This window comes from Pelophylax lessonae (genome assembly GCF_965119305.1).
Source record: "Pelophylax lessonae genome assembly, chromosome: 8".
Taxonomy (NCBI): domain Eukaryota; kingdom Metazoa; phylum Chordata; class Amphibia; order Anura; family Ranidae; genus Pelophylax; species Pelophylax lessonae.
Window position 1 is genome coordinate 253,286,161 of NC_138775.1, and position 14,159 is coordinate 253,300,319.

The window sequence follows — 14,159 nt, forward strand, 5'->3', positions numbered from 1 at the left end:
TTCATGTCCTGTTGACATTGCCCTTTAACGCTCTGCTCTACCATTTGGTAGAGCTCTTTTTGGTTCGAAATATTTGTTCTGTTTTTTTCACAAGAAGTAATAGGAAATCCCTCCAAATTGGGAAAATTCCCCTCTATTCCTGTACTGGTGACAGCTTGAATAATTTTAGCTACCTTTATTATTGACAGTGTATCTTCTTCCATACACTCAGCCAATGTATTATACTCTGAGATGTTAATAAAGAAATACTCTTCTAGTGCTCACTGTATGCTCTGATTCCTATTACAGCCCCTCCATGACCTTGCAGCTGAAGCTGCCAACAAGGGACACACTGACGACATCGTATTGGCATTAAAGGCTATTGGCAATGCTGGTCAGATTGCAAGCATTAAGCGTATCCAAAAAATGCTGCCAACCTTTTCCCCCAGTGCTTCCCAACTTCCAGTCAGGGTTCAAATGGATGCTGTGATGGCACTCAGGAATATTGCCAAGAGGGACCCCAAAAAAGTGAGTATCTTCTTAGGAAAGTGAACTTATTATATAATTCAGTTACATTCAGAATATACAGGAGCCATAACTAATCCAGTTATAGAGAGCCAACACCCTGCTAAGTAAATGGTTTACATAACAAATACTCAACAATTGATTATATTAATATATATTTTTGGGGGTGCACTTAATTCTGATTTGCTGTAGATCATCAGCCCGCCATACTCTCCTTTGTCAGTGATCTGTTGACCTGAGAACTAGGGAGTTTTTCACAGCAACCAATCAGATTCTAATTTGCCCTGAAAGTTTTAACAGGGTTGGTGTTAGAAGAAGTAGAAACAGAAACAAATGTTACAATCACAGATTATAGGAAGTACACTTCCAGTGGCCTTGTGAGGTTTTCTCTGGATCCTGACTGCAGTGGATATCAAAGAACCAGGGGCTTGGTAAATAATATGAAGTTGTGTACACTTTGAATACCTATTCATGCAAGGGAAATGTAAAAAAAAGAAAAAAATTTTTGCACACAGTTGGTTGATTGAAGTGAATACAGGTTCTCACCATCCACTAAGATAAGTGGGCATATACTTTACAAAGTAAACATACTTTATTACATTAGTAAAACAACGCCAATGCATCCATAATGGACACATACATTTGTCACTATGCACAAGTACAGTATCTCACAAAAGTGAGTACACCCCTTTTGTAAATATTTTATTATATCTTTTCATGTGACAACACTGAAGAAATGACACTTTGCTACAATGTAAAGTAGTGAGTGTACAGCTTGTATAACAGTGCAAATTTGCTGTCCCCTCAAAATAACTCAACACACAGCCATTAATGTCTAAACCATTGGCAACAAAAGTCAGTACCCCCCCCCCAAGTGAAAATGTCCAAATTGGGCCCAGTTAGCCAATTTCTCTTTCCGTTATCATGTGACTCTCAATAGTGTTACAAGGTCTCAGGTATGAATGGGGAGCAGATGTGTTAATCTTGGTGTTATCGCTCTCACTCTTTCATACTGGTCACTGGAAGATAAACATGGCACCAAAAATGTGAGGGATGTACTCACTTTTGTAAAATACTGTGTATATATATATATATATATATATATATATATATATATATAGTCAAGAGGATTGCTGCACATAAAATCTACTGAACCGAAAGTTCATACATAGCATAAATAGCAAAAAGCGTTCCATGGTTACCGTTTGGGGCTTACAAGCTCAGGCCCTTCGTCAGATCAGAACACATCAGATATATAAATATATTATAAATATATAGAAAAATTTACGTGCAATCCTCTTGATGTTTTCTGTATATGGTTGGTGGTTGGTGGGATGACCAGATTGCTTTGCACTGTACAATAACTGTGTGATGCTCTCACTATTTACTGTGGATTTATATATATATATATATGAAAGAAAATTAGAATTGATATTAGGGCTTATTATTTGTCAGGTGCCACATGAGAGTCCGGTTTTCAGGTTTTCCCAGCAAAAGAGAGCGCTTAGCCTGTGACTGTTTTAGAAATATAAACTGTATCCCCCAAGATGCCAGTCACAACATTTTAAATGTCATTTTAAAGGTTCAAGAAATGTTGTTGCAAGTGATAGTAGACCAATATGTTCACACTGAAGTGAGGATGGCAGCAGCAGCAGTCCTGTTGGAGACCAGACCCCCATCCGCCACTGTGATAGCCCTGGCTCTTGCCATACAGAGAGAAAGCAAATCTAATCTACAGATGTCCAGCTTTGTATACTCTAACATGAAGGCCTTGACCAAGACAACCGCGCCAGAGAGTCATGAACTGTAAGTAAAGATGAATTACATACATTAATCTGTACTGTACATTTGAAGAATGTTACAGTATATGTGGACAACAAACAACTGCATGGGTTCTGCTTCTTTGCGTAGCCAGCTTTAAACTTGCATGATCCATGAAGTTCCTAAGCTAGTTGCATTGAGCAAAACTTTAGTGCATGGAACAGTATTTGCTCCTCTGTATTCTACTGTACAGAAACATTCAGATTGGGAAAAGGAAGGGCAGCACTTGGAGAAAATCAGGACTCTATCTACCTATCTAACTCTTCTTCCTTCCTCTATCACAGAATTACCTGTAATAATATGGGATTGATATTATAAGGGTTCTTTCAGACAGGTGGTAAAATGACGGCTCAGCCTTTTTTTTTTTTTTTTACCACCCTAGGCCACCAATGTGAAAGAGCCCTATAGGAATTTATTTATAAATGTTTTCATCCAGGGTTTACACAGTTTTCTTCCAGGATTTAGGAATTTTATTCCAATTGAATCCAATTACAAAAATATGAGACACAATTGGGTGAAAAGAAGTGTTACATGTGTACTCACTGCTGTATTTTGGCCTAGGCCAACAAGGCCCAGGCCTAGGGCAGCACTTTGCAGGGGGGCAGCAAAAAAGCCACCCCCCTCCACCTTTGACTTTATTGTCCACTGGTTGCTAGAGCCGCCTCTCTCACCCCCTCTCTCACTCTTCCCTCTCTCTCTCTCTCTCACCCCTCCTCTCTCTCTCTCTCTCTCACCCCCTCTCTCTTTCTCTCTTATCCCCCCTCTCTCATCCCCTCCTCTCTCTCTCTCTCATCCCCCCTCTCTCTATCATCTCCCCCTCTCTCTCTCATCCCCTCTCTCATCCTTTCACTCTCTGATCCCTCCCTCTCTCTCTCTCTCTTTCTCTCACCCCCTCCCTCTTTCATTCCCCACCTCTCTCTCCCTCACCCCCTCTCTCTCTCATCCTCCCTCTCTCTCTCTCCCTCCCTCACCCACCCCCTCTCTCTCTCCCTCACCCACCTCCCTCTCCCACCCCCTTCTCTCTCTCCCACACCCTCACCCCCCCCCCCCTCGTGAGATCTCAGAGGTTCATGCTGGACTTGTAGTCCTTTCAATTCAATTTTGGAAGGAGTCACATCCGTTGAAAAAGGAGTGGGGCAGATTTACATTGGGGGGGGGGCGCCCAATTTTAGTCTTGCCTAGGGCAGTACAAAACCAAAATACACCACTGGGTGTACTATATAAAAAAGAAAAAAAAACTCTCAGGGAAGGGATTGGAGGAAATTAAAAAAATAGCTGGAAAATAACAGGTGCAGGGAAAGAATAGACTTTTTTGAAAATCCCATGGTTTTTTACTTAGTGGGCTAATATTCTGTATTTCCAATTAGGAACGCAGCCTGCCGTCTTGCAATTAGGCTCCTTAATCCAGACTTGGACAAACTGAGCTGGCGCTACAGCAAAGTCATCCACCTCGACACATTTAACTGTAAGTAACAACGCCAGGCAGCATCAGAAGTCTTGTCTCTTTCCTACTGCAGTAGAAAATTGTCCAAGTTGCAATGGATATGGAACAACTTCTGCAACTATTTTTCAACAATGGCATTTATTTAGTTTCATATGAATAGTTACCTTAACATGCTAGTAAAATAAAACTGGTATAATACTAAAAATATAATTATATATAACATTATTTTAACTATAATGCACAGAAAGAGACAGTCACAGTTAAAGAAAATCTTGTTGTCTTGTGTTGCAGATTGTTTTACACCTTCTCCACCAGATCTAAAATTTAAAGAAATGTTTTGCCTTATAGCGGAGTTCCGGGCACAAAATTTACCTAATCGATTCTGTGGCCATCCGCTTGCTCTTCTTCACCTGAAAAGGAATTGGATAGTTAGGATTATTATTTTTTTTACTTACCTTGTAATTGTAGAAAGAAATACTCACATATTTTCCACTTCCTCCCTCTGTGGCCGTGGCCCGCGCCGTCACTTCCTGTTTGCAATGATTCCTGGGAGCTGAACGTCATCGCTCCTAGGAATCAATGCTCGTCACTTCCGGGGCGACGCCGCATTCCTTGCTAAACAGCTTCTGGGCATACCCAGAAGCTGTGGAGGAATGCGGCGCCACACCGGAAGTGACGAGAGGGGCCGGTGAAGGCACATTCTGGGAGAAGAAGACACGGAAGAGGACGCAGAAGAGGATCGCGCTGGCTTCAGCTGCCCACAACAGAGATGACAACGCTGGAGAAGAAATTTTGTAAGTGAGTATTTCTTCTTGCAGGTAAGTGCGAACTGGGACAGATCAGAGGCTAGCCATTGTGGAATGTACTAGCCCTGACTGTCCCGGGGGTATGTTCATTGAAAAAATGTTTTTATGCCCGGAACTCCGCTTTAAGTTCAACATTAGAGAAACAAAATAATAGTAATAGTTACATAGGTAGTCTGGTTGAAAAAAAAGACACAAGTCCATTCAGTTCAACCAAAAAATTGGTAATAAAAAATGATATTAAAGTAGAACTAGAGGTAAAAGTTCAAACTAACAACAAGTTCTATTCTGACACATTTTGCACTTGGCACAGTGCGTTCCCAAAGGTAAAAGTTGTTTTCCAGTTTTGGATAGAGTAGGGGAGGGTTATAACCCCTATTTTTTTTTTTTAACATCTGTGTCCCACTGGGGAGATATCAATTTACTTCATGTCCCACTGCCAAAATAGGAAGTGAGAGGAAATCCCTCCAAAGTGAAGGAATCCCTTTCTGATGACAACCCAAAATTTGGGAATTTCTGTCATTTTCACTCTTGGTGATAATGGTGGTGAACAGGATAAATTGAGATTGTGTATCTTGGTAATGGGAGAACAGACAGTAATGAAAACCTGACAGGTGTTGTAATCCCTCTCAAATCTGTCCAAAACTAAAGAACAAAGTTTTGCATCTAGTTATACTTTAAATATCAGAATTAGTAACCCATAGTCAATGTTTTTTTATTATTTGGGAATCGCAGGTTTAATGAAATGGGGGGGAGCGGAAAACATAACTTTACTGAATGTCTCTACCAGCTGGCAACTCTAATCATTGTTTCCTGGAACAATGTATTCTTTTTATCTCTACAGATCCTCTTATGTCTGGTGCCACCATCAATGCCATCATCCTCAACAGCCCTCTCACCACCCTTCCAGTTGCTTTGATTGTTAAATTTAGAGCTCACATAGCCGGAGCTGCTACAGATATTATTGAGGTAAAGAGGACAATGAATATAAAATCATTACACCAACATCCTACTTATTTTACTCTTATTATAATTATGGATATTTTTTTGCAGTTTGGCGTGAGGGGTGAAGGACTTCAGGACATTCTGAGAAAGCAAAACATTCCTTACAATGAATATTCCATCAGAAAAAACATTGTCAAGGTTGTAAAAACTGTGAGTATTCAAAACTCTTAATGTTCTGAACTGAACCTGCTGGCTCAGAGTAGCAACAGCCATTTTGAAGACTGGGCCTAGAACTTTTCACTGTATTCCCCTTATTTTTTATTTCAAAGTCTTTGTTAATGTAGGGCAGTAAAAGTAAGGTTTTCATTTACATAGGACTGAGGAGTTTGCAAATTGTAAGCACCATGTTTGTAGATCATAGATGGCACATGTCAACGGGTCTGTGGTAGTGAGCCCTTATAGATCCCCAGCTCAGGATTCCCCAGGGCGCGGAGTCTAAGCCCCAGCCTGCTTCTTCACCAGGGCCCCTGATGGTGGGGATGGACTTGCAGCAGACTGGAACCAGGTCGCAGTCCCCAGGTAGGCCCAGCTGAGAATGTGGAGACCGTTGGCGTGTGCAGGGTAAACAGGAGACTATAAGGAGATCCAAGAGACAAGCCGAGGTCAGGACAGGCAGCAGACAAACGTAGATGGAGAAACAAAGCCAGGTCGGTACACAGGAGATCAGATACAATAACCAAGGGATACACGGATGGGAGCTCAGAGAACAGCGAAGTTGCTCAAGCAAGGAACAGTGCACTGAGCATGTGTATATATAGGGAAGCATACAGGGAGGTGACGCAGGAAGTAATTGACAGGAACAGGATATAACCCACAGTGGAGCAGGCGACGCCCATAGGAGAACAGAGAAGCCCAAACACCACATGTGAAGGGAGGCAAAACAGAAGCACTGCAGCAAGGAGGTAAGAATATACAGACAAAACTATAGGCTAACTTTTGACAGCACATAGTCTAAGAGACGTAGATGCAAGCAATACAGGGAGTGATGCTATAGCATATCCCTCTTTTTGACATCGGCCACATGATTTCACGATGTGACCTATTCAACTTAATGAAAACAGGCACATTCTTTGGCGGTGGGGTGGGAGGAACATGACATAACTTCCTCTATCAGCAAGTTTAGGCTGGTGTGTGCTCAGTGGACCAAGAGGCAAACCCCGGACATAAAGCTTTTGAAGCCTCCTGGAATTTTCTTGGATGGCTGCAAATTTTACCTTTACTGTCAAACAGGCCCTAGGAAGAATTGACTAATAGGAAAGAAACAACAATTATTGCTCCAGTGAATTTACAGTTTCCCCTAGAAAAGAGATGGTAGTCAATTAATCGTGACATTTTTTTGTGAGATTGATCGGCAGTCTTGTGTGTTTGTGGGATACCAGGGCCTCCTGAAATGCTGCCACAGAGAAAACTTTCCCTGTTCACTATTGTTCCCATATGAGAACTCCGGTTTCGGCAGTTTTTAAAATAGCTGCTCATACTATTTTTCTCCATTGTCCACAGACACAAGCATAAGACTGTGGGTGTACTCAACGCTGGTCAGATCCTCCATGACCTTTAAGGTCATATGTGTCCTCACTGACAAACAGTCTTGGTCTAAATATGGGTGAAAAATAATCAGCCTGGGAATCTTTTTTTTTTTTTTTTTTTTGGCTTATGGGGGCAAACTGGAATATTAAGAATGAACCAACACAAACAGAAAAATTTTCAAACCGCATTTACAGAAAGTCTTCAGAAATGTTGAATCCAGGAACCCAGTGTTGTGAGCCATCTGTGCCAAATGCTAAGGCTCTTGACTAAATCCATGCTTTTGTTAATATTAGCTCAATCTTTAAATAGCTTCCTCTATTACAAAGCATATGTCAGGTTCAGGTACGTTTCAGTTCTGCGGATTTCATTATATTAATATATGACTATGGTTTTTTTTTTTTTTCAGCTGACTGCATTTAAAACTCTTCCTTCATCGATGTCTCTAGCCTCTGGTTACTTTAAGACTCTTGGTCAAGAGGTCCAATATGGGGATGCCACCAGAGAAATCATCCAAAATTTTGTCCAGGTAAAAATAATTGACTCATTCAGTAATGTGATGGTCAGTGCAGAAAATGATCACCGATAGCAGCCAATCATAAATGATATTTAATGATCTAAGCCAAGCAAAGTGAAAACTGATTGGTTGCTATGGCTTCCTGCAGTATGACCCATATGATTGTTACCATTTATGGTTCTCTCTTTTTTTTTCAGGCTGTGACTGAACCTTCTGCCCGAACCCCTGTAGTAAAGAAGATCATTAAGAAGATCATAAGTGGACTTGTTGGACAGTGGGTTAGCCCATTTTTGGTAGCAGAGGCCAGACACATTGAACCAACCGCCATGGGTCTTCCTCTAGAGATGGCTATGCACTCTGCTTTTGTAGGCAACGTTGCTGCTGACAGTAAGATTTGTTACATTTATTGCATAAATGTCATGTTGCACATAAGCATTGCATTGTTCTCATCATATTCATTATAAATGAGAGAAAGCTTGGGATGATTACTCATTGGCCAGTTACATCTCGGTTGGGATGTAATTTTCAATAGCCTGAAAAAAAAGATTCTCTCTCTGCAAAACATTATTACAAACATACCAAGGATTCAGATCTTCCCAGCATTCCCCCTTAACCTCTTGCCACCCACATAACGCTTATTTATGGCAGCAAAGAGGGTGGGCTTTAATACCCACACATGCGTCCAGCTCAGCTACTGAACTGTCATAGACAGGTCCTGGTCTCTAGTAATGAGCCAGCGGGACTGGTTCCCAAACATGTGACCACTGGGACAGCCAATCACAGTGATCCTGTAATTGAGCAGCCCTTCCTTCCTGCTGGGCATAAACACCCAGTTAGAGAGATGCTGGGGCTTAATTGGCATATTCCATATGAATGTTCACTGAACAAGCTCTGTGGATATTTTAAACAGTGTTACAATATGTCCAGTTGTACCAGCAACAGGAATATCACACACTGCGAAGCAAAATCCTTTATTAAAATAGCCAGTAGTGCTAGGCATAGCACATTGTAACAGATTGACAAGCCACTACTTATACACCATTACATAGAAACATGAATTAATCTCACATGATCCTTTATCATCAAATACATATTCTGTGCTACATATCAAAAAATCAAAGAAAAGTAGAGCAAAAAAAATAAAAAATACATGCACCAAATGCAGGCTACTCAGGTACACAGCTCGCCATCTAGTGGCAGAACTGATGATGTGTGCGTGGGGTACAAGACATATCGGTACATTAATTACTACAGTAAACCCCCCTCAATTGCGGGGGTTACGTTCCGGACCCGGCCGCGAAAAGTGAAAATCAGCGAAATAGAAAAACCCTATTAAAATGCATTGTAGGCATGTTTTTGTTTTACGTGTTTTACGTGTAAAAGCATTTTAAGGTCTTTAAACACACTTTTAAAACAATAGAAACTCATTTAAACACATAAAAGATACTGAGAGACATAGCAAGAGCTATGGAAAACACAAAAATATTTCATTTTTAATAATTTATATAGTAAAATAACATTACAAAAAAAAACGCAATATACCGGGACCGAAAAAACTGAACCGCGATGGAGCGGGGGTTTACTGTACTATAGTTTACATTCCATGTATTCATTTCAAACTGAAACTTCACACCAATCAGAAACCAGATATGCAGTCCATCCTATCACCATCTGTGATAGCATCATATTACATGCACTGGTGTTGGGTTGGGAAAGTCTTTAGACAGCATTGAAAAATCAGACAAAAGAAAGAACTGAAAGTCTGGAAGTATAATTTTAGCCTTAAAACATGGGAATCTCAGCGTCCACCACCTGTATAGCATGAGGGTAGCTGATAGAACCGAAGGCTGGCTACTTTTGTTCTTGAAGTTCACTGTAACTTCTTTGAATTAAGGGTTTCCTTTTTAACTGGATAACTTTGTCTTCATCTTTGCGCTGGTTTTATTTCTTCACTTTTTTCATTCTAGAATAATAAATTGTAAAAAAAAAAGATAATAAATAAAATATTACATTTTTCAGTTGAAATGAAGACCAACCCACCCTTGACAGGCGAGGCAAGTGTTGCTCAGCTGCTACAGTCTTCTGTCCAGATCCGCGATGACATTTCTGTCGGGTGAGCATCTCCAAATCTTTAATACCATGAAACTCTGCCTAAGAAGTTTATGAACCCAAAGCAAAAAAAAAGTCACTATCTGTAAGCTCAGACAAAACAGTTACTGTTGTGAAATGCAGATAAATTTAGGAGAGTTTAGCTTACACACAGTTGATTACGTTAGAAGAGAGATGCCCTGTGTGAATAAGTCAGACATACACAGGCATCCAGCAACCATGGCTTGTTCCCCATCATGGAAGTTCCCTCCACCAAATCAGCAAATATTTGTAGGATTAAGAGTTTTTCTTGGAGGACAAAGTCATCGAGCAAGACACAAAACCGTTCCTGATAGCTACTCCTTCCCCTTCAACTCAACATAGGGGTTATCTGTAGGCAGCTCTCCTTCATTAGTTAGGCAGGAACAATTTAACAAGACGGCTGTATTCATTGCAGGATCTGGGTGCAACCATATTGTAATGCAGTTGTACGTTGCATGCTTGGCAGACTATACACATTTCCTTTCCCTGTTTAACTGTCCTGGCCCGCTCCTTTCATTTATTGCATTTCATCTCTTTCAGGCCGGGTTCACAATGATGCGGGTCACAGCAGGGGGTCCGGTGCGTCCCTGTTCACTGGTTCAGGTACAAATCAGGCCATCATTTTTGGCTGAATTTGCACCTGAAATGGAGCCAAAGATGCACAGGACCCTTTTCCAATGTGGACCACGGCCGCCCCGGAGCTGTGTAAACCGACTCCATTGAGTCAATCACATTCTTCTGTCATGCAAATTGGATGTGGGGAGACCCACATCTAATTCGCATCAGTGTGAACCCAGCCTCAATCATGAATGCCCATCGTCACATGTTGGCGGGGGGTCTGCATGCGAATACAACCATCCTAGGAACACCCACTGATCAAGGCATTTTGATATTTGCATAGCTTCTCCCAAGTGCCAACTTACTACTTATATCAGGGCTGAGGGTTCCTTAAAGGAGTTCTTGGGTTGGGTGCTGTGATGTTTTTAGGAAGATATCCACAGTATAGCACCCTGTCGACCCCCTCCCACCAGCCATGATCTGCTTGCATTGAATAGAAAAGCACAGGGACCAAATAAAGGGTATGTAATGAAAATGGAACGGTTTTATTTAAAAATGTCATGAAGGGGGAGGGATGAGCCATTGAAGGCAGATTAGCCATCAACCTAAAAAAATAGGTTTCTATTCTTTGTTTATGCCCTCAGATCTGACCCTGTGTTCTCTCTTTATCTGCAGTTTTGCAACTCATACTATTGCAACAATGGGAGTCAACACACCCTTACTTCAGTCTGCGGTCGAACTTCATGCAAAGGCGAGGGCAACCATCCAAGCTAAGCTTAATATCAAGTTTGATGGTAAAGAGCAAAGTGTCAAGATTGAGACTCAAGTGGCCAAGCAGGAGAAGGACGTCATAGCAGCAAGGTAATATGTGCACCATATATTTCATGCCTTTATGTGTGTAGCATCATCATCATTCTTTTTGGTTGTGCTGCTTTTATATGTTTTCACATTATAAGAATAACAGGTGGTAGGCTCTATTAACAAAGCTATGGACAGCAGAATGCAGTGAAGGAGACAATTGGCAACTTACACAATACACATGTCGATAACTGATTGCAAGTGTAAACACGTACATGCCAGCCTGTGGGTGTGAATCTTCTTACAGCAGGATGCACGCCCTTGAATGAATTCCAGCATCTGGGTTTGTGGTAACATGAATGAGTCCGCCTCATGCTGGTCTGCTGGTCTTTCAGCTCCTCCAGAACCTCCTCCTTGAGCAATGAGCAATTTCTACCTCTCAGATAAGTTCCAATTGACTCCAATGATATTTTTAGCTATCTGTAAGAGGGGAATTCTTCCCAGTGACATGAATGAGCAGCCCCATTGACTGCACATCCAAATGAAACTTTAGTGCAGCACCCAAAGTGTCTTGGAACTACGTCTGAGCCATTCTAAATTCTTTCACTGCCACTCTTCTTGGGATCTGTTGGCACCCCTGTTTATACCCCCAGACCTACCACAGGTTCTTCCACAGGGTACCCACTGCAGCCTTCCAGTAAAAAAAGTACACCCTGGGAGAATCCTGGCCTCCCCCCCCCCCCCCCTCCCCAGTAAGCCTTCCCTGCCTTGCTTCAGGCCTTACGGCAATAAAACCCCAAAAGTGTCCTCTCCCAGCACTGTCTGTTTCCAGACGATGCCTCATCTTGAAGATGGGAGAAAGAAGAGTCGACACAATGAAAGCCTTGTAACCAAATTAAGTTAATTACATATTGACACCCTTTCAGTCACCCCAAGGGTGACAGCACATTCCTTAAGGATGCAAACTATACAGAGAACATAAGTGACAAGAAAGTCAAGATAAGGAGCCCATACCATTTAGGTGGGTTTTGCCAGCATCCTGCATCCCATGCATGGGGCCTCACATCCTTGCTGTAGCTTGGTCCTTCAGACTTTTCCTATAATGTTCCGCATTAACTACTTATATTCAAACCATACTTTCCAAGATACCCCACACTGGCATAAACAGGTCTATAACCTGCTAGGATCAAACCCCACATCTACTCTAAGGGCATCTAGTAGCTATCTGGGAGACTACACTGCAAACTAACTACAAGGGGCCCCTGGACCTACTCTGACAGCTAATTATAGTGACACCTAGTGGCCAAATAAGGGAACTACACTGGGCACTCTTACCCTACAAGTTCATTGAGCCTGCAGTAGAGCTCAGTGAGTGAAATGCAGAGGATTGAGGATATAGATGAGCAACAACACATATGTTTATCATTAATGTATAAATATAAATGCACTGGTAGCCCTGTCTTTAATGTTTATGAATAAAGCTCTGAAGTCTGAAGTCAGCTTAAGATAAACACAAATAAATTTTACACTGTTAATTACCATGGATTAACCTTGCCATTTTGCTCCCATACAGAGCACGTGCAGTTGCTACATCCAGAAATATTTTCGAGCTGGAGGCTGCCAAAGAATCTCCAATCGTACCTCATGGAGTCCAACCCAGAATCCTGCAAAGGAAGTTCGAGAAGTCCTCTAGAGAAGTTGAAGCTGAGGTAATTTTGACGTGGAATTTTATTCAAAAGTTTTACCTTGTTTTGGTTAGAGTAGGGAGGACTTCTATCAGATTGAATGCTTTTCTGTGTTCCCACTAAGGAGCATTTTCTTACTACTGGTCACTGAAACAGGAAGCAAGGGGAAAACTCACAATGATATACAGCACCAGGGGTGTACTGGCGCAAAGAAATCGAAGGATAACCATCAATAAAAACCATCTATAAAAACCATATAAGACAAATGGAAGAACTATAAATGTATAGCACATATAGAGTCCATAAAGTCCATCAAAAAAAACAGCAGGTCTGTAAACACTTGAAGGCTGCTCTGTCACAAGTGAAGAAGATGAACTTGCAGAGAGCTATGGGAGAAAGACAGGCGCCACTTTAAGTGTAATATGACTCGTGTTTATTGGAAATTCAACACACTACATACTCACAATCGTGTAAGTAAAAACAGCAATGGATATTCATCTAAGGTGTACAATAAGTCCGGGTGCCTCTGCAGAAGAATCTGACTGGTCCGCTGTGGAGATCCGTTGGAGCCGTTGAAAGACGGCGTATCCCGGACCCAGGGGACACTGTCGGAGCTTCCGGCGGCGTACTTCCGGCTTTGGCGTGATGACGTTAACAGGCGACGCGTTGTCGGAGCCTGAGGAAGGAGCGCATGCTCCGACAACGCGTCGCCTGTTAACGTCATCACGCTCCACGCCAAAGCCGGAAGTACGCCGCCGGAAGCTCCGACAGTGTCCACTGGGTCCGGGATACGCCGTCTTTCACCGGCTCCAATGGATCTCCACAGCGGACCAGTCAGATTCTTCTGCAGAGGCACCCGGACTTATCGTACTCCTTAGATGAATATCCATTGCTGTTTTTACTTACATGATTGTGAGTATGTAGTGTGTTGAATTTCCAATAAACACGAATCATATTACACTTAGAGTGGCGCCTGTCTTTCTCCCATAGAAAACTCACAATGGCCTATGGGTTCAGATTTATATGAGATCAGAGTGTACAGCAAGCTTTTTCCAGTATCTTTCGTTGAAGCCTTTAGGGTCACCCTAAGTTCTAGGGAAGATTTTAAAATGAAAAGGGAAAAATTGGTTGCAAGGGGCAACACAGACAGTTTATCTTTCATGCATCAAATAATTTGGTACTTTTTACTAGACTTGTGCAAAGGGCTAATGTGAACCCTTACCTTAAAAAACAACCCATTTAGTATACACATAAACATTATAAATAATCTTTTTTTATAAGTGATCACATAAGCTCTGCTCTCAGCTGCATAAAGGGCTTGGAGAGGTGGGGGTGGAGACTGCAAGGGATTTTGTCAGCAGGTGGTAAAC

At 41.8% G+C, this 14,159-nt stretch overlaps 1 protein-coding gene across 1 annotated transcript in view; it reads left to right on the forward strand.

The window, feature by feature from the left end:
• LOC309562239 (vitellogenin-A2-like) overlaps positions 1-14,159 on the forward strand; it is a 118,828-nt gene that overhangs the window by 81,006 nt on the left and 23,663 nt on the right. The window contains exons 33-42 of the mRNA XM_082266360.1: positions 289-507; positions 2,087-2,310; positions 3,693-3,790; positions 5,417-5,541; positions 5,626-5,727; positions 7,511-7,630; positions 7,816-8,005; positions 9,638-9,731; positions 10,982-11,167; positions 12,678-12,813. Coding sequence (XP_082122486.1) covers positions 289-507; positions 2,087-2,310; positions 3,693-3,790; positions 5,417-5,541; positions 5,626-5,727; positions 7,511-7,630; positions 7,816-8,005; positions 9,638-9,731; positions 10,982-11,167; positions 12,678-12,813 — 1,494 coding nt within the window. The remainder of the gene's footprint in view (positions 1-288; positions 508-2,086; positions 2,311-3,692; positions 3,791-5,416; positions 5,542-5,625; positions 5,728-7,510; positions 7,631-7,815; positions 8,006-9,637; positions 9,732-10,981; positions 11,168-12,677; positions 12,814-14,159) is intronic.